Here is a 27148-nt window from a genome sequence, read left to right on the forward strand (position 1 = left end):
TCCACTGCCTGCAGCCCCTGCAGCAGACAGGAATGACAGCCTGCAATTTCCTAGTTATATTTAGATTCTCGGAAGAATATTGGCAGTTTGGGTTATGCTTCGAGCCTATTTAAAGTAGGGTTAAACTATTTAGCTATTTTAAAATTACTTTATTTAAAATAAATAAGGATGATTGTTTCGCGGGTCAGATTATTTATTTTTAATATAAAAAATATTTAAGTATTATTAATAGGTTTTCTAGTAGAAAAAAATGTGTGTAGATTGATATAATGTGACCTGATCAACTTAACAGATTAAAAAATAATCTAGATAATTATTAAAAATATATTTTGACTATAAAGATTTAAGACAATATCTTTTTTTTTAATATATCAAGACAAAAACATATTGGATCGCTCTAAGTTAACCTGTAAATTCACGACCTGAATTATGAGATATGGATAATCTCATGGAAAACAAATCGAGACAAATTATAAAACTCTATTACCAATAAAACTAATATTGAAGGATGAAATTGAAAAAAAAATTCAAAAACAAAACAACTCGAGTCAACACAGTTAATTTGTCAAAGTCGCAACCTAAGTCATATTACCAGGATAATCCTATAAAAAGTAAATTGAAACAAATTATGAAGTTCAATTCTCAATCAATCCAGTGTTGAAAAATAAAATTTTAAAAAATATCAATTAAAAAAAGATAAAAAATAACTTGAATCAAGCCATGTTAAATTGCCAACCTGTGACCAAGACAATGAGTTCGTGATAATCTTATAGAAAACAAAACAAAAAAAAATTATGAAGTCTAATTCCAAATCAACCAAATGTTGAAGGATTGAATTAAAAAAAAATTAACTTAAAAAATACATAAAATAACTTGAATTAACTCTTTAAATCTATGAGTCAAATCATGAGATGGGATAAACAAATATAATATTGAATGATAAAACTTATAACTAATAAAAAAGCTAAATCTTTTTAAAAAAAAAAAGTGAGGAGGGGAAGAATGATTAGTCTACGTTAATTTTCTTAAATAACGCTAGATTAAATATTTAATACAGTTGACCTCTCATTAAAAAAGTAGTTACAATAAAGGGAAGAGATCAAAAGTAAAAAGCAAAATTCAAAGAAAATTAATGGATTGATGAATTGTATAAAACTCTGGACAAATTGTTTGTTTTTATGGATTGATCCTACCATGAAGAGGGGAGAGAATTAATGGATTGATGAATGATAACAATTATATAAAAAATATTAATTTATTAAACAATATTTTATTATTTTAATAACCTAATTACTCAAGCATGTTTAATTTGAAATCAACAATGCTCTCAATCATATAAAAAACAAGGATTGCAGGGGCAAAAGTCTTTGATTTGAATCTCTCCTCAATAATTAATCAAGATTATGATATAAAAGATTTTATGATATGGATATTTCATAAGATCATCCTTGTTAGGTTTGGTTTGTTGGAGGATAGAAGTTCCTCTATCCATGGTCAAGTCAATTTTAATTATTTTTCAAAGAAAGGGACATGTATTGGTTTGGTTTTCATTGTGAAATCAAATTTTTTTTAAAAAATTGTATTTTCATCTTTTTTTAATTTTTAATTTGATTTTGTGAAATTTTGCTGCCTTATTTAAGAAAATTAAAATGATTTAGAAAAATGCTATTTTTTTATATATTTATCCTTCATTGGATATTGTTAAATCATCTTTCAATTTACATGATCCAAATAATCATTATAATATCAACTAATGAATTTGTGAAAATAAAAATAAGTTAAAAATCAATAAAGAAATCCCTCAAGAATAAAATCTATGTTTTTTTTCACATCTTTGTATAAAATCTAAAACCTTTTTCAATGCGAATGAAAATCTCAAACGGAAATTATATTGCATGATAGATAAATTAATAAATAATTGAAAAAAAATAATTATAGTTTTTAAAATTTTTATTTTTTTATTAACTTTTCTCTCTTCTTGAATTGGAATCAATAATATTTAACATGTGTTCTTTTTTCTTTTAAAAGATGCATGAAATTAATAAAAATTGACCAATAATAGTTGAGGGAATTTATGTTTTTTTTTTAATTATGACCAATAATTACTCTATTAATAAATTTTTAAAAAATAAAAACAAAAATACAACAAAAAATTACAATGGATTTCATGATTCCCACCTAAATTCACAAATAAGATTTTTAACTCTTCTTCCTTGTATCTAAATTTATCATGTAGGGTAATTATCAATGATTATTTTTTAAATAATATAAAAAACTCTAAGTTATGAGAGTTTTATTTCTTCCACAGTAGCATCAATTATTGTCCTGCTCTCTTGCAAAAATGGAGACAAATCTCACAAATGTGTCCAACGCTGTGGTGGGTGCATCAAAATTTAATGAACCTGACAGCTTTGTCGTCCAGGTTCACTATTTAAATGAATCGACCTGAAATTACGTCAAGTATTCAGGAGAAATATCAATTATTGTCCCGCTTGTTTTTTTTTTTTTTAAGAAATCATTAACATAAAATATTTACAAGGTCAATCGATACTTATCTCTGTATTTTTAGATATATAAGAATCTTTAAAATAATTTATAGTGCATCTCTAATGGTATATATTTTTTTATTAATAACGTGTAAAAAATATTTTTTTTTCATTAATAGAGTAAAAATGATATTTATTCATCTTTAAAGCTATCTATGTAAAATGACATTCTAACTCTTCATCTTCATAAAAAAAAAAAAAAAAGATTCATAGGTTATAAAAACCCTATGAATCCTTCAAAGTTATTAGGTACCGATCTTCATTCTTTATTGTGTATCTATTTTCAGAGTTTCTTTTTAAAATATCATTGTTTTTTCTCTAAAAAAGATACTTAAGCATAAGAGAATCCCCAAATCCACCAAGTAGGACCTTTTACAGGTACCATGTATCGACCATCTTAAGTAAGAAGAATGGATTAGATTGCTAGAACCAAGAGATTAACTAATTATCTAACACATAAGCTTTATTTTTAACCTACTTGGATTTTTTATAACATTATCAATGTAATATTGTAAAGACAATATTAATATATATAATTATTTTTCTTGTAGACATTAGTCTATAGTTTTTCTTTTTATTTTTTTCTTTTATAAAAAAATAAGATTGCAAATAGGATTTGTTAAATAAATTTGGTAAGATTAGCTATAAAAGATATTGAAATCATAGTTGTCGGAGCTCATAAACTTACTTGAAAAAGGTTATGGTTTATTAGGTAATCGAGTTAACCCGTGGGTCATTGGGTTGACCCTTATTAATTATTTTTATTAAAATGGTATCGTTTCATTAAAAAAAAGATATTCTTAATATTGACCTGGTTGAGTTTGACTGTATAACACCCCACACTTTCTCATGCATTTATACATAAGTTCATTGATAATGGATATAAAATTCAAGTATTTTTTTTGTAATAATAATAATGAGAAGAAGAGCAATCTAAACTCACCATCCAAAAATTACTACAATGATACAAAATTCATTTCCACACATTTTTAATTACAACACTTACTCAATTACATACATATAAATTGTTCTTAAGGTAATCATTTAAAAATACAAGAATCCCTTCAACATGAAAGTCTAATTAGCTCGGTGACAATTTAAAAGAAATTGAGATCTTCAAGAAAAAAATACATGTAACATATAATTAATATAAATCACCACTCAATAATATCCATAAATTTCACTACTAGAATCTTTATTAACTTAAACACAACAAATCAAGTTATATATATGCACCTTTATTGACCGAATACTTAAATCAACTATAGAAATAATCACTTCCTTGTGACCCTTTCTCAAATATATTTCTTCCATACAACTTCACAATTTCTTTCAATAGTTATCTAAAATATTATGTTTTTCTATCTTCATCCATCATGATATACCATCATAGTCTTTATTTTTTCTAACTCAAATTCCTTCAATTATGAGCTTTATAGTTCGTTTTATCATACTGATAAATGGTTAATTAATTTGAAAAAGAAATCCATTAGTAATTAAACATGTTGATAATTTTCTTATTTTAAAATCCTTAAAAATTCAATTGATTTCAAGGAATTATCATAATTTCTCTATCCAATAACCACATTCAAATTCTAACTAATCAATTTATATTTTTCTAATTTGACAATCAGCTACGCATTTATAGTTTTACATCAACCCTTGATTCACCCTTAATAACAATGGCTTAATATCTTTCATATCCAATGTTTTGCAATTCATTTTATACTCACTTAGTGTTGTCGACTTTAACTATAGATGTAATAATCCAATAATACCTTTGGATGGATAGTACTCTAATCTAATTATAGATTCTTCAATTCATTTAATTCTCTCAGCATTCATGAATAATTCATTGACTTCAACAACTATATTCATTCTTTTAAAAAAATCCCTATCTCAATTTAAACCTAGGTGACATATTTATACTCTTTTAAGATCATCAATATCTCTACCACAATTTCAGCAATGTTTCCTCTTAAATAGATCATTCCTAAATTTCCTCAACTTGTAAACCACACACACACAAAGATGTATTTATGATCTGATCATCCTAGATCTTATTCTAACATGGTTTTATGGCAACCACACAACTACTTCATTAACACTTAATCATAATCAATCTTCCAACATTCTATACAATTTCATATTAAATGATAAAATTAACATACAAGACAATTATAATAATAAATGACAGTTAAATACTACAATTCAAATTTGTATACACCTCCAAATAACATTACTTAATATACATGTTACAACATACAAAGTCAGTTGTATACTAACTCATTAGATAATTATATACACATGGACATTACTTTCATCTATAAAAAGATAGTCTATTAATGATCCCCTGCTTCTATCTAACCAAAGTAATCAATATCATAAATGTCTGAATACCATTACAGGTATTAAAACATATATAATAAACTAACCAAAGTTTTTTTTTATTCTTATTCTTATACAACCTATCACTTTTATCCAACAATTTAATAATTACAGATTGCATAATTGAAGTCCACTTAATTTCAACCATCCCACTTAAATGTTTATATCTTCAGCTAACTCATCTGGTTGCCAATCAATAAAGCTATTCTTTATAGATGTCATAACTCCAGCTAACCCATCTAGTTGCCAATCAACCCGACTATTTTTTATGGATGCCACAACTCAGGTTAACCCAATTGGTTGGACAATTAATCTGGCTATCCCTTACAAATGTCATAACTTCGGTGAACCTACTTGGTTTTAAATCAATCTAGCTATCCCATATAGGTATCATAACTCCTTCTATCCCAATTGGTTGCCAATCAATCTAGTTATCCTTTACATATATCATAAATTCAGCTAACCCACTTTATTGCTAATCAATCTGACTATCTTTTAGGAGTATCATAACTCTGACTAACTCATTTGATTGTTAATCAATGCATTTATCAAATTCATACTATTATTATTTCCTTCACTTTTACATCACATCAACAATATATAATAACTCAAAAATAAAATACTTAAATGATATTTAATTTCAAATGAGGTGGGAGCACCTACATATTGTTTAAGCTTTAATCATGATTTTTTAATGCCTTTATGATACCATGACCTCTTTTATACTCATTCAATCTAAGTTGAAAATTCCATTTCAACTTCCTATTCACTCCACATTCTTGACTTAATTAACAAGAGAAATTTCTTATGATCCACACATACGTATACACTAATACACTTAAATTTCATTCTTATAACTTCCATAATTTATGTCTTACATCAAGAACAATTCTAAACAAATTAGAAGTTAGCTAATTCTAGCCGATTAACTTAATCACTCAAGAACACTGTTTAATATTTTAATCATAACTAAAGTTATATAATTTGCTTTTAAGAGTGGATTGTCTCTTATGGAATCTAAGATATGAAGCTACAACTTTTATAAAGGGAATAAAACTGAGTTCTACCATTAATGTACCAAAAACTACCCGTTATAGCAATATTTTAAATATATCTAGTAAGGTTCAGTCCAACCTCCTTTAGGTCTTAATCCATATCTAGAGTTTTAATACTCCAAATTAAGCAAAGTTAATTATTTTTAAAAGCTAACATCCCTATATATAATTTTTGTGAAGAAATGTATTTCAAATTCTATTATTTTTAAGTCCTAAACTCGTCTGGAACTTAGGTGATGAAACTATCCAGTTTTCTAGCTTAAGGTTTTGACATGCAACCAGGTATTTTCATTTATCTCTTCATCATTCAAAGCAAACATTTTCATTACATATATTTTATAACACCATTAAACACAACCTCCAATTTAACAATAGCTTCTTAATAAGATTAACATGCTACTATATCTTACTTTCATTATTCTTCACACCACTAATTCATTAACTATTATTCATTTATAATTTCATTCCATCTAATCATACTTTATTTATTCAACTTACTCATAAGATGAAATTGTAAAAAAAAACCATTCTCTCTACCTAAATTCCATTTAATATGTATCGAATTAAAAATCAATTCAAGTTCCTCAAAATGGCCGACCTTATATGTATATCATCTACTTCTTATACTTTTCAATTCCATAAAAAATCCACACCATTTTCATTTATTTTGCTATCCATTAATTTGATTTGTCAATAATCCATACATAATTTCATTGAATTAAACAATACAATTTCTCAATATTTCTCACAATAATTGTAAGACCTAAATTTTTTATCAAAATTCAAGCTTGAGTCAGCCCAAACCCAACCTATGTTAACCTAGGTATATAAGGAAAAGTTGCAAGAGATTTTTTTTTTCTCTTCTAATTCTTATGGCCGTTGTGACCCTCCTCTCATCAAACCAAGGATTTTATTTTTTGATCTTGAGTTTTTGGGGTTCAAGAAAGGTGGAAATAGCAAGTAAGTGGTTCTCTCTTAGGTTAATTACTTTTAATTATGATTTGCTTATGAAAGGATTAAAGAAGAGATTAAAGTTTATAAGAATTTGAAGTTTATGTTGTTAAGATTGATTCATGATTATTAGGAGTTTAAGATTAAGGTATTGATTTTGAGTGTGTTGTTAGAAATAAGAATTTGTGAGTTTATTTATTTAAATTGATTTTTATGGGTTAAGAAGATATCATAATTACTTTTAATTATGATTTTCTTATGAAAAGACTAAAGAAGAGATTAGAGTTTATAAGAATTTAAAGTTTATGTTGTTAAGATTGATTCATGATTATTAGGAGTTTAAGATTAAGTAATTGATTTTGGGTGTGTTGTTAGAAATAAGGATTTGTGAGTTTATTTGTTTAAATTGATTTTTATAGGTTAAGAAATTTATTTCAACTTTGTTGGAAAATCTGGATAGAATGGTCTCAAGGTTGAGCATGATAAAATTTTATTTGGTCCTTGATTTATGAAATTTACAGTTTAGTCCCTAAACTTTGGAGAAATTATAATTTGACCCCTAAATGTATTTTGAGATTCTAGGTAGTGTTATTATGAGATTAAGGATGATGAATCTCAGTTTCATAACTAATTTAGAATATTTTTAGTTTGGTCCCCAGTCTTGGGAATTTACATTTTAGTCCCTGGAATTTAAAAAAATTACAATTTGGTCCCTAGTTCTTTCTAGACAGAATTGAGGATGGTTTATGGATGAAATTTCAGTATGGTTATGTATTTACAGTTTCATCCTCCAATTTTGATCCCTGTTCTGGAAAATTATCATTTTAGTACCTAAATCTAGGAGACTAAACTTGGTTTTCTTGTATGCATTGAAATCTTTAAATTGTGTTGTTTTAGGTTTTTTTTTAGTATATTTAATATATTTATTGTAGGTTCTCCTAACGATCTTCAATGAGATTTTCGGGTCTTTCATATGATATTCCTTTTAGTTTTATATTTTTTGGGTGAGTGAAATAATCTTTAATATGCATGCAATATACATACATATAATATGTATGTTGATTATATGATGAGTATGACTAGTTAATTTCTTGAATATTTATATATGTTGTTTTATTTTTCAAATACTCATCTATTCTTGAATTTGCACTCACATTCTGTTAAACTAAATTCTATTCAATATGATATACATTGCTTTGATAATTCTATGAATATTTATTATGCCTTGATATAGGACTTGTCAGTGAGTCCATACTAACAGAGAGTAGTTAGCATATGTGCACATAATATTATGTATACCTAGTTGGTGATAGAGACATCAACCTGTGGTGACTAATTCTCTCACAGTGATCACCTTCGGGTGTTATCTAATTTTTAACATGTATTCAACTACTTTATGATAATATGCTTAATATATATATATATATATATATATATATATATATATATATATTATCTTGCAAATCATTAATATCTAAAATATATATTAAATATTATTCTCTTATTGAGTTGGTTAAACTCACCCCTCATTTTTAATATTATTTCAGGTTCTTAGTTTCTGTTAGCAAGTGGACTTTGTTAAGAGTTCTTGTTTCTTCAGTTTTGGTCGATATGTCCTGTTTATTTCATGAGACTTTCCTTTTAATTTTTATTTGATATCTCAGACGCTCCACTATTACCTTGTTTTAATTAAGTTTGGATTTTGACAATGTAATGAATATTATGGATTATTGTTTTGTTTTAATTACTGATGAAAAATTTTGAACTATCATTTGGTTTCATTTGTTTTGAATAATATAATATTTCTGAAGATTATAAAATGCCGCGTATTTTTAAATAACTTGTTCTTTTGATATGTCCGTTCTGAGATTTAGCGTAGGTGAGGTGTCCATTTAACACCGCTCTTGTGTTGCCCGTCATAGACTCGACATTCAGGTTGTGACAATACTCATTTATGTCAAAATCATAACACATCATCAATATTCATTATACATTTCACAAACCAAACATAACTATAATTTATTTATCTCATCCATTCATCTTAAAATCCCAACTCAAAATATAATAGAGATTAATTCAACTGTGACTATATAAAATACTTAAATTCATTGAACAACATCAATGCATTGCTAAACACATATGAATAGGAAAACATTTCACTTGACTCTACAACTTCACATTTTCATCTCAGCATGACCCTTGACTTAATAAAAATAAAGTTTTTTTTATATATAATTTGTCTCAATTTCCTTTAACTTATCACTAATTATATATTTCATAAATGACAACCCAATCATATTAAAATTTAACATTATAACTATGTGATGACAACATTCCTTCATCAAAATACATATATCATTCAATCATATTCAGTTTCAATATTTAATTTTATTTCAATAATTATATGAATTATGCTACAATACATAATTATAAAGATTGAACCCACTTAAATTCATCATTCCATTTTTTCTTACTTAGTTGGCCCTTTTGCCCATTAATTCAACAAGCTTCTTACTTCAATAACAAGTGATTTCACATAATTCTTAAGTTATTCTAGCCTATTTACATGATTTCACAAGTAATTTGTAATTCCCTCCAAAATCATTCAAGAACCCTAATTAGGTAAAAATTTGAAATTCTACACTAACATACTAACTACTTAAATTAATAAGAGCGTTGGGGTTTAAAAATGCATTACCAACCAAGATGGATGCTTACCTTTCCTTTGCAAATCAATGTTTGCAATTTCTCTTTCCTCCTCCAATCTTCTCTCTCTTTCTTTATCTCCAGTTGTCTCTCTCTCTTTATCTCTTTTTTTTTCTTAGATAGAATCCGATTCCATTTATGATTCTATTCAATTGGCAGAATAAAAAAATAAGTTCTTTTTTTTCAGCCTTCATGCATGTCTCATCTCCCTTTAATCTTTCTTTAACATCCCCTCACACCATCTCTCAAGAGAGAAAAAGAAGAAATTAAAAAGAAAAAAAAGGATGAAGACTCTTAGTCTCTCTCCCTCCCTTCATAGTTGCACATCAGTTTTTAAAGGGGGAGGAGAAGAGTTTATAGTTAAACTCCAATTTTACCCTTACTTACTGGCTATATGTTATTTTACCCTAACTCCAGCACTATTATGAGGTCTTTTAGACTCTGATTAACTTAAAATTTTAACACAGGTTATAATGATATGTCAGGAGATTACTTGTAAAATTATAACTTGATCTAATAGTCACGTTGAGAGTTATTTTTGATAGCGTGAAACTAGCCAGCAAGTAGTTAATTTTTACACCAAAATCTGAATTTATGTATTATTTTACTTACTTAAATCACAGTATTTACAAACTAATTCATTAGGGACTTATATCCAAACTTATAATAGATTTGTTCCTCAAATTTCATCTATTAACAGGTTAAAACCGCGCGATTGTACGCAAACTTATATCGGCGGTCAAAGTTAATTGTGCATAGAACCATACATTAATTTGTTTAAAGATTCCAAATTACTTTTCTAAGTATTTTCATCTCATATTTATATATATATAAAATCTCCATAATAATCACTACTTTATAAATTTTTAGGGTTATGGGTTCATATTGTATCTTTTATGTTCGTCGGGTTATATTTTCTAGATTTAGACATATTTTTTATACCAAGTTTAAGCTGATCACATTGAATTTCATTAAACTTTATCCCAGAACATCGCTTTTTCCTTTTATCTCTTCCATTTTATTTTTATTTACTTTTATTTTTCTACTATTTCATACTTTTATTTTCTAAACTAAAATCACATTTATGTCAAATTCCCAAAATTCAAAACCACATTTTTAATTCCAGCACTCAATTTACTTATTTAATATAATAGTTTTTTTATTTATTAATTTCATGTATTTTATTCAGGGGTTTACGTATCACTTAAAACTCTATCAAATTAACTGAATTTCATTAAACAATATCTCTTTTAGTTAAATTTAGAACACAGTTCTCTGAATCATGAGCTTGTCTGTCAAATAAGATGATAAGGCGAGAGGAGGGGGGAGGGGGGAGGGGGGAGGGGGGAGAGAGAGAGAGAGAGAGAGGAGAGGAAGCAATGAACCACAAAACGACACGTGATATATCGATGTAAAAATATTTTGTCTGACAATTTAAGTTGATCAGTATACATCCATAAACACGTCTACATTCATTCCAGACTTCCTTTCTCGTACATATAAATTCGGACCCACTTTCTATGCGACAGTCTGCTCGATCTCTAGAGAAAGAAACCGACCTCCGGTTCTCTAAGATTGTCATATGATCGAAGTGCGTGTAGTTTAGTAGCGTGTGAAGGAGTGAAAGATAGGACATGGAAGCAGCAGCAGCAGCAGCAGGAAGCTCAAGAAAGTGCAGTGCTAATGGTGGTAAAAAAGAGAAGGATCTGTTCCATGTTATTCACAAGGTTCCTGCTGGTGATGGCCCTTATGTTAAAGCCAAGCATGCTCAGGTCTGTTAATTCCCACCTTCCCATATTCATGCTGTTCTTTCCCTCATACATCCATGCAGATCGATGAAGCTCTTTACAACCCATGAGCTCGAGTCCATCTACCCAGCTTGGAACCCTAGCTAGCTAGATTCAAAACATTAGCTTATTAAATTGTTCCCGTGATTTGCTATGCAATTATATATATAAATATTTCGTGATAAGCATTTTGCAATGTTATGGTTGACTAGCTACCTGTTCCTTTTTCCATTAATTACCCATTAATCCAATGATAATTATGATAATCATTAAGAGGTAATAAATGGGTAATTAGCTAATCAAGTCTTAATTATCACAAGTAATTAACTTCAACACTACAACTCTTTTGATTGTAATTCTAGACCTTCTTCTCACATGTATAAAACCACAAAATTTCAAACTAAAATTAATCAAACGGTGCAGAAAATCTTAAGATGTTTACACCGTAAATATTTAGTAATTCCAGCGTGAACACCATAAAATTTATCACTAAATACCAATTATTTAGTTAATTGATTTTTCTGCTATTGTTTTAGGATCGATTTTATGTAACACTTTCCAAACTTATTTACATACCATTTGATAAAAATGATAGAGTACTGGATCCTACGCAGAGTCTAGCTAGCTTAGGTGGTCCAACAACATATAGATGAAATTATGAAAACTCTTCATGATAATCAAGCTCTTGATGTTTTGTTCTTAATTTGGAGGTGTTTTGTTTCATGATAGGTTAATTTCCCTTGCTTCTCCTTCAAATTTAATTTGAGAGCAATCTAATAATTAATTGAGATTAACAGTGTTAATTAAGTGTTCACTCCTTTTTTGTTAATTAAACTAGATAAAAAACAACGAATTAGTGGTTTAATTTCATATTTAAATTGATTATTTTGTGGAATCCGCATACCATTTAAAGATTTTAATTATTGGATTAAGTTAATTGATAAGTAAAATAACACATTTATACTAGAAGGAATTAGAGCGTGCTTTTTCTCTCGACAATACTAGAAGTAAAATAGCACATTAATTAAAAAAAAAACTGTTTTCGAAAACATTTTAAAAGACAGCATATTGATACAGTAATATGTGTATATTTCAGCTGGTACAAAGAGACCCAGAAGCAGCCATAGTTTGGTTCTGGAAGGCGATAAATGCAGGAGACAAAGTGGATAGTGCTCTGAAGGACATGGCAGTCGTCATGAAGCAAATAGACAGAACTGAAGAAGCCATTGAAGCTGTCAAGTCTTTCAGAGGCCGTTGCTCAAAGCAAGCCCAGGAATCTCTTGATAACGTTCTTATTGACTTGTATAAGGTACCCTTCAAATGCCACTCACTGTACTTTTAATTTCATGCCATGTCCTCAGTTCAATCATCATGTAATTTATTAATTTGCACGAAAAATTACCCTTTTGCAAATTTATAATTTATTTTTTCAAGTATTTTTCCTATAGAATTCATCCCTTTTATATATATATATATATATATATATATATATATATATATATATATATATATATATATATATATATAGTAAAGAAATGACATTAAGGTTAGACTAAGACCCGTTGGCGTTTGCGTCTAAGAGGGTGGCCCAAATAGAGATTGATTAAAATTTAATTTTTTTTTATTTAAAATTATTGTTTTTTAATGTTTTTGAATATTTTTAATGTGATAATAGCAAAAATAAAATTTAAAATATTATTTTACTATATTTCTAATTAAAAAATACTTTGAAGAAACAACAATTATCACATTTTCAAACATTTTTTTAGCATAGATATTAAATCTGATCGGCTTACCTGATTAAACTGATCTGATTGACTTACCAAAACACGAGTGAGATTTATATAAGGTTAATATTTTCTTTTCAAAACAACATGGTTTTATTAAAAAATATAAAATGGTTAATCCGAATATATATAATTTTCTTTGCAGAAATGTGGGAAAGTAGAGGAGCAGATAGAGTTGATAAAAAGGAAGCTAAGACTAATATACCAAGGAGAGGCATTCAATGGCAAACCCACAAAAACTGCACGCTCCCATGGAAAGAAGTTCCAAGTTTCTGTTAAGCAAGAGACCTCCAGGTTGCTGGTATGGTGTCTGTTATATTATTTATTTATTATTGGGCTTTACATTTTATAGGTTCCAACTTTTATTAATCTTGATGTTTTTTAAATGTGTTTTTTTTAAAATTGTATTAAAATAATTTTTTAAATTTTTTTAACATTAACGTATCAAAATCATTAAAAAAAACTCTAAAAACAATCAATTTGATGATTTTAAAATGTATTTTTTTCCTTTAAGATTGTATTAAAATAATATTTTTTTTGATTTTTTTTATTTTTAATATTAACATATCAAAACCATAAAAAAAAAAACCACTAAAAATATATTAATTTGATGTTTTTTAAAGTCAAATGCATTTTAAAATGTACTTAAACACAATTTCAAATGAAAAAATAAATGATATCATAAATTTCAAATGAAAAAATAAATGATATCATAAATTTCAAATGCAAAAATAAATGATACCATAAGTTTTTTTTTATAGGATATGTATGTTTTTGTGATGAAAACATGATTTTGAAAATATTAAATTTTTTTCTTGTTTTAAATTATTATTATTTTTAGATCATTTTAATATGGTAATATCAAAAATAAATTTTAAACAATATAAAATATATATTATTTTAATACAAATCTAAATAAAAATATTTAAAAAAACAACCCAAATTTATTATTATTATTGGTATTAGCTTAGAAGTAGATGGATGCTTTAAGTGATGTTTTCTATGGGCGCAGGGAAACTTAGGCTGGGCCTATATGCAAAAGCCGAACTACATAGCAGCCGAGGTAGTGTATCAGAAAGCCCAGATGATTGACCCAGATGCTAACAAGGCCTGTAACTTAGCCCTCTGCTTGATCAAGCAAGCTCGATACGACGAGGCTCGTTCTGTTCTCCTCGATGTCTCACAGGGAAGACTTCCCGGTTCCGGTGACGTTAAGTCAAGATCACGGGCCGAGGAATTGTTGATGGAAGTGAAATCAAGGGAGACCCCCGATGAGTTAACGGATATGCTGGGCTTTAATCTTGATGAGGATGATGATTTTGTGAAAGGGCTAGAGAAATTGATGAGTGAATGGGCCCCATCTAGATCCAAAAGGCTTCCAATCTTCGAAGAAATCTCTTCATTTAGGGACCCGTTGACTTGTTAATTTTGTATATTTAGGTAGCTTTTTTGGCTAATGTAGGATAGGAAAAAAAAAAAAAAAAACCTGTTTGGTTAAAAAGATAAGAATAAAAATGTAAAATAAAATTGTTCTGAAATGTATTTTTAAAATATATGTCTTCAAGATCTGTTTTTTATTTCAAGTAACCAAATATTATTTTAGTACAAATAATTTTCTAGCTGTGCGTGTTTTTTTATTAACATGGATATTTGGGTCAGCTTGTGTATATCTTGACTAATCTTACAGGTCATGAAATTAATAACTATATAAGTCTTCAGTGACTCTAAAATTTATAAGACTTAAACTAGTGATTTTTAGAAAATAAATTTAAAAATTACTCAATTAATCTCTAGTTGTGCGTGTGTTTTAGAAGATATGAGTGAGGTGTTCATGTTCATGTTGTTTCTATACCAATTACGAAAATGATAATTCTTTGTAAGTAATTAATAAATATGTGAACAGTTTAGATATATGGGCAAAACCAATTTCTCAACTTCTTGATCGAGGAGGCGGCGGCGGCGGCGTTTTGGTTTTATTTGAGTTTGAAGTTTGAACATTTGACCGAGAGAGGCTGCTTCTTAGTTTATATTGTTTTTATCATCCACTTGCTAAGAGGTGTTTCCCAGGTTACCGGTCATTAAGCACCGCCTTTTACGACATCGTTTAAAAAGTCTTAGCATCCCTTCTATAATAAGACGATGGGCGCACCAAACGCAACTCTTGTGTGGCATTAACAACTATTTTTTTTTGGTTTTCTCTCTCTTCTCGTGAGCTCCATGTAAGAACCTCCAACATTTTAAACCAACTCTTTTAATTTATTTTTTATTTACATTTGGTTCTTATATTTTTTATTATTTTATTTTATTTTAAATAATATATAAAAATACAAATGTTTTTCAATTTCACCACCTCCTGTATTTTATTCTTTCAAATTTGATCTTTTTTTTATTATTTGTTTTGTTTGAGATAATTTTTTACATTATTTCTTTTTACAATTTGATCCCTATTTTTTTAATATTTTTTGCTTTGGAAATATTTTAAAATTGATATTTCTTTTTATAATTTTATTCTTCAAAATTAAATTAGTTGGGAATTAAACTTCTTAATTGAAATTGAGTCAAAGACTTCACGAGTTACGAGTTTTAGAGATTAGACTATGTTTAAGAGATTCATCAATGTTTTGTTGGTTTTTTTTCCCTTTCTTTTAAGCAGGTATTTTTTAATTCTTTTTTTAGAGTTTTACTTTGTTATTTTTTATAGATTGCATTCTAATCAAGTTTTTTCAATCTTTTTAATATTTTTATCTTTCAATATTTTATTCGTTAGAAATTGAGATTCAACTTTTCCATTCTGTTTTCTATAGAATTATCACATTCTCAATTGATTTATTAGAAATTGACTTTCAAACTTTTTTTTCTGCTTTTCTTTTCGTGAAATTATTTCAATCTTATGTCTATGGTAGCAAAGTTTACGAGTTAACCATATTTAACTAGTTTTTTTTTTATTTTCTAAATTATTTTTTATAGTCTCACTCGTAAACATTGGGTTGTTTAATAATTCAGAAGGGCTCATGTCAAGTTGTTTTTATCTTTTTTTCCATTATAATTTTTTTGTCAGTTCATTTGCTATTATTGTATTTTTTTATTTATATTATTTAAATCATCAATTAAATTAATGACCCGAGACTCTTACTATTTTTTTAAAAATATTATTTTTTATGTAAAAATAATTAGCCAGCTTGCGGAGCACGAGCACAGATTTAGCCAATACTAATCTTATTAGAATATCTAAACTAAAAATAAGAAAAGTAAAATAGCTATGGAAAATAAAAGAAAATTCCAATAGCAATTTCTAAACTTGATTTGGGCATGATTTGATATTGGCTCTCGCTAGCCAATATCAAAAAATAAGAAAAGTAAAACATCCTCCTGAAATTTCAGCCCAAACTATACTTGTTTTTGTTAGTCAACTTTGTTTGACTTTATTAGGCTTGCTCTAAGATAATAATCACGCAACTAAGTACTAGTAATGAGTTGTGCGGACCAATGGAGGAGTTAGCATTTGACAAAATTCATTAATAGGATTATGTAGAAGGGGCATTGATGGATGTGGCTGGCCTGGTTTTGGGTACAAGATTATATTCAACCTAATTTTTAAAATTAGATCTAATTTTTATACGATATACTATCATTAAATTACAGTGGTCTCTTCTTTCCCTTCAACAAAGAAACAAATTATTTTTTATTACATTAAATAAACTTAATAAAAAACTAATTATTTTTTATTACATTAAATAAACTTAATAAAAAACTAGTTAACAATAACTTTTAAGTAGATATATTTTTACATAAAACAAAAATAAATGTTATATTCACCTGCTATCAGATATAAAGATAAAATAAGTATAAAATATACAGATTAGTTGAGGTTGATCGGGTTTTAAAAATTTCAAACTATTACCTAATTTGTGATATTTATTTTTTAATTTTTAATTCATTATCATTTATAATATTCATGTTGATAATACAAGTATTACTGTTGAATCAATTTTTCTAACACCCATGTTATGCAGTTAACTGGACTGGATACAGAGAATGTTAGCATGGGTGGAGGGAGCTCAACAATTTGATCTATCATATGCTAAAAAGCATGGACCTTTTGCACACAGCAAACCACCAAACACCGTTAGGCTCTGGAAAGACACTTTCTTTCAACTAAAAAAATAGATCAACAGAAAGAACCAAACCGCCACTTGCAGATTGCAACCTTAATACCAATATTCCTCTGACATAGCCACGCCAGTTGCCAAAACTCATCCCTTCAAGTCTTTCTATCTAAATCTCCACCGCTGAAATATTCACAATCCCTGATAGTTTGTCCGAATGGAAGCGTCAAAGAAAGAGCCTTTGATAATAACAGATAAAGAACAGATGAGGAAATGGTCAAGAACTATGAGATCTCAAGGCAAGAGCATTGGCCTTGTGCCCACAATGGGTTACCTTCATCAAGGCCACATATCACTCGTCAAAGAAGCTCTAAAGCTCACCAACCTCACTGTCGTCTCAATCTATGTGAACCCAGGTCAGTTCGCTCCCTCTGAGGATCTTTCCACATACCCATCTGACTTCCATGGTGATATTAGCAAGCTCATGTCTGTTCCTGGTGGTGTTGATGTTGTTTTCCACCCCCATAATCTTTATGACTACGAAAATGACACGAAAAGAAATAAGAATGATAAGGGCGCTTGCAAGAATTTAGAGGGTAAAGGGGAGGAGGTGTCATGTTTGGAGGAGTCGGGGATGGGGCATGAAACATGGGTGAGAGTGGAGAAATTGGAAAACGGTTTGTGTGGGAAGAGCAGGCCTCTGTTCTTTAGAGGGGTTGCTACTGTTGTCACTAAATTGTTTAATATCGTCGAGCCTGATGTTGCTGTTTTCGGTAAGAAGGATTACCAGCAGTGGAGAATTGTTCAAAGAATGGTAAGACTTTTCCTTTTTTTGTCCATTGGTTTTCTTTTGATTGACTAAGAAATAGGAATCCTTCACGTTTCTCAGAAAAGAAGTAAACTTTGGTGAATCGATTGAAAACATTTGTTTGCAAGAAAATTTTGCTGGTTGCTGACAAAGATTGTGAAATTTTGTCTCAAGTACTTGTGCGTTTCTCAATAATCTTTTCAAATATTTCATGAGGTTTAGCACAGGATGATGATGTTCTCTCTCTCACGGACCCCATTTGAGTGGGACAATGGCCTTTTCTTAATGCAGGAGATTCTATCGTTCACTGTTAGGATTTATTATAATAGAGAAAGTTTCGGATGTGTTATGCAATCTTGCATCAACTCAATGCTTCAAGTGTATCTTGTAACTGGATGGTAGAACAAAACAACACATGTCAATGTCTTCATGCATTGTAAAAATGATTTTATGGTTCTATCTCAACTTGAATTAGGATCCCAGTTCATGGATCTCTCGGTTCGAGAAAAAAAAAAAAGAAGAGTATCGAGCCATTTTTCTTATTCTTTTGACAGATATTAGTATTCAGAACCACATTAGCATTAGTGACCTGGTTTGGTTTTCAAGTTGATCTGTTTTTTCAGTATTCACCTTATAATACTTCTGAAACACCTGGTTTGGTTTCTTAATTTGGAAGGTTAACCCAGCCTTCTTGTTTTTAGTGACATTTTCATCAACTGGTGTATTTTTTGGTTGACTTCCTGCAGGTTCGTGATCTTGATTTTTCCATAAGAATAATAGGTACAGAGATCTTGCGCGATAATGATGGCCTTGCAATGAGTTCTCGCAATGTACACCTCTCTGCAGAAGAGAGGAGAAAGGTTCTTCAAATGATCCTTGGAACTTTTGATTTTCAATTTCGATAGAAGTAGATTTGCTTATTGCATGCAGTCCTACTTTCAGCATGAGGAAACTTAAATTACCTCTATCCCTTGGTTTGTTAAGAAAAGAAGAATTGTCAGCATCAAGAACTCTGTCGCATACTTTTGATTGTTAAAATCCCTTTCACTAACTTCCGATTATAGATGATCAGCGTTCACAAATAAATTTGCATTTTGCTGGAGAAAACTCTCACTGGCCTTTTGCTGCTTAGTAAGTAGATTAAAAAAGAAAAATTGTTAGCTTCAGATACTTCAACATGTACTTTTAAGAGTAGATGTTTTACTTCTGCATATGCATATTAGCTGAAATGGTTCAATCATATTTTTTGTGCAGAAATTTTTAAAGAGTAGACGTGCTTTTATGCTTTGTGCAGGCTTTGTCCATAAGCAGGTCATTGCTGGGTGCTAAATCATCAGCAGAGAATGGCCACGTAAATTGTAGAGAATTAAGAGACTCAGTTATCCAAGCTGTAAGTGAAGCTGGAGGAAGAATTGATTACGCTGAGGTGAGGGGTGCAGTGTTTGTGTTCCCTAACTCTGCAATTTGAACTTTATTCTGATGGATCCAAAAACAGAACATTTTTTTTCTTCTATTCTCTTAATTACAGCAGCAGGTATTTCTGAAACTGATGATAATACAGTGACACCGTCTGTTTAAATACGAAGTGGAATAAAATGCATGAACGTTAGATTGTCTCGACTTGATTGGAATCTGAGTTTTCTTGTACTATTAGTTATATCAATCCGATCCGAATCGTCACGTTCTAATTGCATTGTTTCTTTCTATTAGATTGTAGACCAAGAAAGTTTGCAGGCAGTGGAGGAGATCAGTAGTCCTGTGGTGTTCTGTATTGCTGCCTGGTTTGGGAAGGTCAGGCTGATAGATAACATTGAAATCAAGCTGTGAGTTCCCGTTGCCATTGTAGACCAAAAGTTTGGAGTTATTGGAAGAGATCAATAGTCCTGGGGTGTTTCTTGATACTGCCTGGTTAGGGAAGGTCAGGCTGATAGATAACGTTAAGATCAGTCAATCAATGAAAGATTTTTGTTTTTCTTCTCACTGTGCTTGACAACCATGAACATTAGGCGCTTTTTTTTGGCGATTTCACTATTGTTTCAGAAGGGCGTAGAATTTGTGAGGCGGGAACGGAACCTCTTTTTGAATGTATTGAATACTCTTGCAATTCTGACAAAAGCAACCTTTCAAAAATATTCAAAATGATGTTCTTGGCTAATGCATTGAACTATTGAAGTGTATCACAAAGATATTTCGACATATGTACCTCAGCTATGCCCCCAAATTGTATAAGATTCTTGACTGTGTCCCTAACAATTTCTTTTTTTATCTTAATTTAACCTGAGTTAACCCACGAATCAGATAAATTAACTCAATTTATTTTCAAAAATCTAGTCTAAAATAAAACCTAGTTCAGGCTAGGTTTTAAGTTACCGTGATGGTGTTTATAACTAGCTAAATTCACTAGCCATGTAAATTTTATGGCATTTAAAGTGTGTTTTTCTGGTTTCTCACTAAAATAGACAAAATAAATGAGAAAACATTGGTGAATTTTTAGTTGATTTTGGATTTAATTCTTTTCCGTTTATGTTCCTTGCACATTCAGATGTGATCCCTAAACAAGATCTTTGAAAATAATTATTTTGAATGTAAACAGGTCTGCGTACACTGAATAATCAGGAAAATTTGAAACCCCCATGTTTGAACGTCTTTCAGAGCACTCCAAAAAGATGGGAAATATGGTAAGATGCTATCTCCACTCTGCCACTATCCACTTCTTGAGGTAATGAAATTCGTTGTATTTAACCAAGAACATATCGAGTAGTAAATGAATAACAAGGAATGGCCGCACACGTCAAGAAATTGTAAATAATTCAAAAAGAAAAAACTATACAGGCACTGTCGTATGATACAGTCATTTGAAGCCAAAAACTATATAGCAGAACCTGGTACGTGTAACCCCCAAAAAAGTGAAGGTAGATCATCTTCAGCATTTGAAGCCACCACAAATAGACAATACTATGATGAGAATCAGGACAATCAAGATCGCCAGCACTATCAGCTTTATTTTCATGTTCTGCCACCACATTTTCCTCTTTATCTGGCCCCCTTGCTGCCTGAAAACTTGTGCCTGGGACAATGGGACAACACAACAAAGGATACGTTCATTGGTCAACAAAAAGAAGGCAACAGCAATGATCAAATACAATTTATAAACCATAATTATGTATAATAAACACAAATGCAAAACCAAGCCTAGCCTAGCCTAGCATGGAAATCCTTTGATTCTGGGTAAGTTTGCTAGCAATGAATGAAAGGACCAGTAGCCACCAAGCGATGTTCATGTTTTTTGTAATATGGATTCTGTTAGCGTGTTGAAATGTTAATGCCAGTCCATGCTTCGATACAGATGATAACTAGATGTATAAAGAAACCGTACAGCTGCATATTTTACAATCTCATTACTATATGTCCGCAGATGAGCTTCGGTAAGTTGCCTAATGCCTGAAAATATCATACCCCTTCGCTGGAAGCTAGGAAATTGAATCAGTAAGCCATTGGCACACTAAAAACCTATCCATTTACATCTATTCCCAGTATGGTTAAGGGGATGGTCAATTTTGCTTTGTGGGGAAAATAAGAAAAGATAAATCTACCCGCTTACCTGAGAGTGAAGGTCTTCTGTTTTGTCCACCAGAAGTTCAATTTTCACTCCCCGATCAAGAACCTGCAGAAACGAACTTCAATCTCTTAAACATAGCTCCATGTCTCAGTTTTTAATTATTATGATATACTAACATGTAACTAGAATCTTCCCAGTAAAAACAAATTAAACTAAAAATGACAAGACCATACAATATGAAATGAACTTAATTAATCAACATGATAGCTCCACAACTCTGTTCTTATTTTTTATGATCTGCACTAATATAAAACCAGAATCTTCCCTGTAAAACCATAATCCCCAAAAAAAAAATAGAAATTTCCGTAATCCCTTTTGGTGGTTATAAAAAAAAAGAATTAACAATGCCTTACCTTCTCTATGTTTTCCATCATAACTCCTTTCACTTCAGAAACCTGAGCTTTCACTTTGGCAAGCTTGCTGACTTCCTCTGGATGGTCCATACAATACTGCATCTGCTCCTTCAACTTCGGCCTAAGTCAAAAAGGACAGCTTTGTGACAACAAATAGATTTATAGCACAGTGATGCAGGAGATTTTTTTTATATTAATAGGTTTAATTTTTTATCCTATTATCGTTGAATGGGGCTAAAATTTTGTTAGAAAATTTTGCAGGCTCTATTTAGAGTATGTTTAGAATTATAGTAAAAATTGTTTTTTAAAGTATTTTTTTGTTTGGAAATGAATTAAAATAATTTTTTTTATTTTTAAAAATATATTTTTAAAATTAACATATCAAAACAATTCAAAAACAAAAATATAATAATTTAAAGCTAAAAAAATTCAAAAATTTTTAAAGGCATAGTACAATCACAAAAACAAATATTATCTTATATATTCAGGGTTAAAATTTTATAATAATTTGAGAGACTTTTAATAAAATCTAGAAGTTACCGTTCTAGATTTTGATTTCCTTGTTCATTTAAGTTTATTTAAGTATCTGAAAAGAAACAATTTCTTAGTGATCCTTTATTTTGAAAATTTCATGTTCCTGTAATTATTGTGTTTCTACTGTCTCGTGTTATTTTCGTCATTGTCAAGGAGACACTGCTTCTTCTTCTTCTTCTTCTTCTTTTTACAAGCATGATTACTGCATCCAATAAACAAAAGACAAGAAAAATTACCCAAATTCCTTCTTCAGACTATTAGCAACCGCTATTGCAGCTTTTCCCCCACCATATCTGTTGGTAAAATCCTCCTTGATTCTCTCGAGATAGGCAATCGGAATCTGTCGCCCCACAGACTCCACTGCAACTAAACAGTAAGCTGCAAAAGTTCCGAGATGCCACCGTTAGTTTGGAAACTTTTAATTGCTATTAATTAAATCCATCACTTATGTACATCCATTTCTACAATTCTAAAGCTTAAAATAAAATAAAAAGATATATTATACGCTCATAAAACATCAATAATCACTATCTACATCATCATTAAAAGCTAAGAAAATTCTAGTTTAGTAAATTAAATATTTCTTTTTTCTCAAATGTTTCCTTTCGTAGCCATCATCTATAATTGTATGAAATAAATAACAAATATCATCTACAAAAATCGCAAAGGCATAAAAAGATCACAGCAAAACGTATGGATCAGATCATAAAGAGCGGTAAATCAATTAATTAATCAACGGGAGGGAGGGAGGGAGATACTGAAGCCGTTATCGACGAGGTAGTTGAAGGTGTGGCCATCGCAGTTGTAAGTGAACTTATTGTTAGTTGCAGGAAGTTTCTGGAGACACTGAGCGGCTATGCCCGCGAAGTTACCAGAGAAATCGGTGTAATCAGCCAAAATCACCGTGCCTCGAGCCACGAAGCTGTAGATCAACGATTGTTGCCCCATCTACTGCAGAAATAAGCTCTAACCCTGGGAGAGAAGCTAGGTTTCGTAGCAGCAGAAGCGGAGATGAATTTTCGAAGACGAGAGAGGAAATAGGGAGGATTTCGTTATCGCTTGGAGGTGAAGAAAGCTTCAAGGTAGGCAGGCAGCGTACCGTAGCTTTTGTTTTGTTTGTTTATTTATTTATCGGCAAAACCACCCTCTGAATTTTTTATTATTTTCGGAAAACGCCACGAAGTTTGGTTTTGAATTTTTTTTTATTTGATTTTGATATTTTACGAAGAGTTTTTCTTCTCTTCTAGAAGAGTTTTTCCTCTCCGCGGTACCAAGGTCGTTTATTATGAGTTTTTCTTCTCTTCTAGAAGAGAAGAAAATTCATCTCTATTTTTTCATTCTACATTTTTTTATTGAAAATCAGGAAATGGAATATATTTGCATTAAAATATTTTTTAAAATTAATAAATTAGAAAATATGTTGAGGTATTTTTTTCATTTTCCGTTATAAGGACTAGATTATACAAACTAAAATTATAAGGACTACACTGTAAATATGCCATCCCCGGCCTTCAATAGAATATCATTGTTTAAGTGTTTATAATACGAATTCAAAACCTTTTGTGATTATTATTATTATTATTATTATTATTATTATAGCATGATTCAATAAGATTCTTATCCACGTCTTAAAAAAATCTAAGGAATCTTATGCTAAGAATATTAAAAAAAAATTAAATTAAATTTGATCTTAAACAAAATTAATTAAGGTAAAAAATCAACAAAGTTATATATAAAGTGGATCCAATTAACTTGAGAAAGAGTTTGATCACTATAAGCTATTTTTATTAAAATATTATATTTAAAAAATAAATAATAATATTGTCTTTTATAAATTTTGGATTGAGTTAACTAGGTTTTATTGAATTAATATTTAATCTAATTTAATTAAAAATTTAATTCAAATAAAAATTTAGATCATAAATATCTTAGATCAATCCAATAAATTAGATCAGATTTATCAACTATAATACAAAACACCTACATCAAAATCTATAATATACACAAATAAACTATAATAAACTCACTAGAAATTAATTCCATGCAACCTGTTTGAAAAAATAAAACAATACTTTCCCCAAATCTCAATCCTCCGACAGAAATCATGGCAGATTTATCTTATAAGTTTATAAAACAAAACTCATTCTATTTTTGTTTTCTTCCACTAGCTCGTTATAAAGGGTTTTTTTCCAAAAAAAAAAAAAAAATCGGATTTTTCTTCATATGCAACCATATTAATACTTCAAAAGTATTTGTTTTTATTTTTAATTTATCAAAATATTAGTCAACTTCCAAATTGAGACATAGATAGGTATAATAATTTAAATTTAAATATGATAGATATCGAACTGACCTGAATAGATAAAGTTTTTGGACCTGATGGATAATAAATAGAATATGAATATTGCAAACCCGACCGAACCTAACTCGAATTATATATATATATATATATTTGTAGAATATTTATTTTTTTAATACAATATGATATATATATATACCTTAATATTGATATAAAACACACTTGTGCGCGCACATATACACACACTAACTATTTTATTTTTATTGATCAATAAATAATAGTAGATAATAAATACTCAGAATCCGATGAATAATTTATGAATATTTAAATTTTTTACTCGATTGATAATGAGTAGATATGGATATCAAAAAATTAATTGTTGATACCCATTGTAATCTCTGAACATAAATAAAAAGACATATCTTTTTATACCTTTTATTTTAAAAATACATAGCTTTAAAATTATTTGAAAGACATATTTATTTTATATTTTTGTCTTTTCAATCAAATAAATTTTTAATTTTTTTGTCTTTATTTTTTTTATTCAAACACAATAACTAAATAATACCTTAAAAATAGCAAGTGACTTGTTAAAAAATTAGCTAGAACACGTGTTTTGTGAATGGAAAATTGGATTTATACGTATAAAGTACAATCCGAGTTACAACAGGATCGATATTCCAGTACAAACTTTCTCTAGTTCAAATGCTCTGTAGATAATCTCGATAGACCATGTTGTTTTTCATATAGTTTTATTTATTTATTTAGTTATAATAGTGTAATTAAATTTAGCTTCGCAAGTCAACCCCAGTAACCATCAATACAGAATATAACTTGAGCTGAATTTTAAATTAAATCAAATAAAAGTTGATTAGATCAAATCTATTTGACATAATCAAAATCTAGTTTGATTTAAAAAAAAAAACTAAAATAATATTATTTTAATATTTTTAAAATAATATTAAAATTATTATTATTAAATTTACTTGAGTAAATTCACTTAATATATAACTGGTTCTTGAACGAATTTATAAACATTTAAAATAATATATTTTTTATTCTAGTATCTAAAGATTATGCATTCGAGCCAGTTTGCGCACACCTCGATTAATCCCACAGACCCTGAAGTTAACGACTATGTAAGCCTCTAGTAGCCATCATATAAACAACCACAGGATTCGAATCTAAGACCACAGAGCGAGTAAATCTCTTGATTTTAAATTCTTATCACTAAACCACTACCTAGATAATTAACAATTTTTATGGTGATTAGAGATGATCTGGCCACCAGTTTCAGAATTACATCGCATAAACTTTTCGGTCCAAGAACAATATTGGTGGCATTAAATGGCTTAGGAAGAGAGTTATTTTTTAGAATACCAAGGAATGTCAATATCATCTATATGCCAATACTTAAAGATAAAAATGGTATGGGCATTAATTCTAGGTTGTCTGTAACTGTGTTTTTTTTTATTTGATCTTTTAGTTTAAAATTATTTTTTTTATTTTTGAATTATTTTAATGTGTTGATATCAAAAATAATTTTTAAAACATATTAAAAAAATATTATTTTAATATATTTCTAAACAAAAAACACTTTAAAAAATAATTATTACTATACTTACAAACACTCAACCATGCCATTCTTGATTCGAGGAGCCCTAAACCTAGTATTTGCTTGACTACAAGCATTTTAGACTTAACTTTGGATGTCCTAGACCCAAATCATCTTGACCTCTGGTTATGTTAAACCCGATTCAAACCCAATCTTGATCCAATTTTTGAACGCTCCCTTTCTAATTGTCATATGCATTTTGAACTTGATTTTAACTTAACTTTTAGACACCAAGAATTTTGTATAATATTATGATAATAATTTTTTAAAAGTATTTTTTATTTAAAAATTCATCAAAATAATATTTTTTAAAATTTTATTTTTAACATCAACATAACAAAATAATTCAAAAATAATTTAAAATATTTTTTTTAAAAAAAACATAACCATGCACAATACCAAACACAACCCTAAAAACCACAGATACCTCAGCGTTTTGAATTTGATCCCAGTTGAATCACGAGGAAAGCTTTTGAAAACCTTTTTTTTTTCAAATGTTTTAACAATTTATTGCCATATTTTGCTTTAATGAAAACAAAAATAAACCAAGCAAAGTTAAGTTTTTAATAAGGTAATGCTTGTTTTTGCAGTTCA

At 29.1% G+C, this 27148-nt stretch overlaps 3 protein-coding genes across 3 annotated transcripts; 2 read left to right on the top strand and 1 right to left on the bottom strand.

The window, feature by feature from the left end:
• The first annotated feature begins 11124 nt into the window (after positions 1–11124).
• On the top strand, positions 11125–14832 carry LOC133691954 (protein SULFUR DEFICIENCY-INDUCED 1). The gene is made up of 4 exons (XM_062112582.1): positions 11125–11418; positions 12530–12742; positions 13366–13521; positions 14233–14832. The coding sequence occupies exons 1-4, from the start codon at positions 11281–11283 to the stop codon at positions 14644–14646; spliced, it is 921 nt and encodes a 306-aa protein (XP_061968566.1). The 5' UTR covers positions 11125–11280; the 3' UTR covers positions 14647–14832.
• Positions 14833–17238: 2406 nt separating this feature from the next.
• LOC133692111 (pantoate--beta-alanine ligase) lies at positions 17239–20289 on the top strand. The gene is made up of 4 exons (XM_062112815.1): positions 17239–18140; positions 18881–18994; positions 19429–19560; positions 19845–20289. Exons 1-4 carry the CDS (start codon positions 17544–17546, stop codon positions 19959–19961), a joined length of 960 nt encoding a protein of 319 aa, XP_061968799.1. The 5' UTR covers positions 17239–17543; the 3' UTR covers positions 19962–20289.
• Positions 20290–20845: 556 nt separating this feature from the next.
• Positions 20846–23752, bottom strand: LOC133692112 (vesicle-associated membrane protein 722-like). The gene is made up of 5 exons (XM_062112816.1): positions 23399–23752; positions 22877–23018; positions 22107–22227; positions 21736–21798; positions 20846–21201 (listed from the first exon to the last, which is right to left on the bottom strand). The coding sequence occupies exons 1-5, from the start codon at positions 23586–23588 to the stop codon at positions 21058–21060; spliced, it is 660 nt and encodes a 219-aa protein (XP_061968800.1). The 5' UTR covers positions 23589–23752; the 3' UTR covers positions 20846–21057.
• Between the last annotated feature and the right edge of the window lie 3396 nt (positions 23753–27148).

This window comes from Populus nigra, chromosome 4, assembly GCF_951802175.1.
Source record: "Populus nigra chromosome 4, ddPopNigr1.1, whole genome shotgun sequence".
Taxonomy (NCBI): Eukaryota; Viridiplantae; Streptophyta; class Magnoliopsida; order Malpighiales; family Salicaceae; genus Populus; species Populus nigra.

Coding starts and splice junctions, on each gene's coding strand:
- LOC133691954 (XM_062112582.1), top strand. CDS start 11,281: ATGGAAGCAGCAGCAGCAGCAGCAGGAAGCTCAAGAAAGTGCAGTGCT. Junction 12,743..13,365: donor TTCTTATTGACTTGTATAAG/GTACCCTTCAAA, acceptor TTTTCTTTGCAG/AAATGTGGGAAAGTAGAGGA. Junction 13,522..14,232: donor AAGAGACCTCCAGGTTGCTG/GTATGGTGTCTG, acceptor CTATGGGCGCAG/GGAAACTTAGGCTGGGCCTA.
- LOC133692111 (XM_062112815.1), top strand. CDS start 17,544: ATGGAAGCGTCAAAGAAAGAGCCTTTGATAATAACAGATAAAGAACAG. Junction 18,141..18,880: donor GGAGAATTGTTCAAAGAATG/GTAAGACTTTTC, acceptor GACTTCCTGCAG/GTTCGTGATCTTGATTTTTC. Junction 18,995..19,428: donor CTGCAGAAGAGAGGAGAAAG/GTTCTTCAAATG, acceptor TGCTTTGTGCAG/GCTTTGTCCATAAGCAGGTC.
- LOC133692112 (XM_062112816.1), bottom strand. CDS start 23,588: ATGGGGCAACAATCGTTGATCTACAGCTTCGTGGCTCGAGGCACGGTG. Junction 23,019..23,398: donor CCTCGTCGATAACGGCTTCA/GTATCTCCCTCC, acceptor GAACTTTTGCAG/CTTACTGTTTAGTTGCAGTG. Junction 21,799..22,106: donor TGATGGAAAACATAGAGAAG/GTAAGGCATTGT, acceptor TCGTTTCTGCAG/GTTCTTGATCGGGGAGTGAA.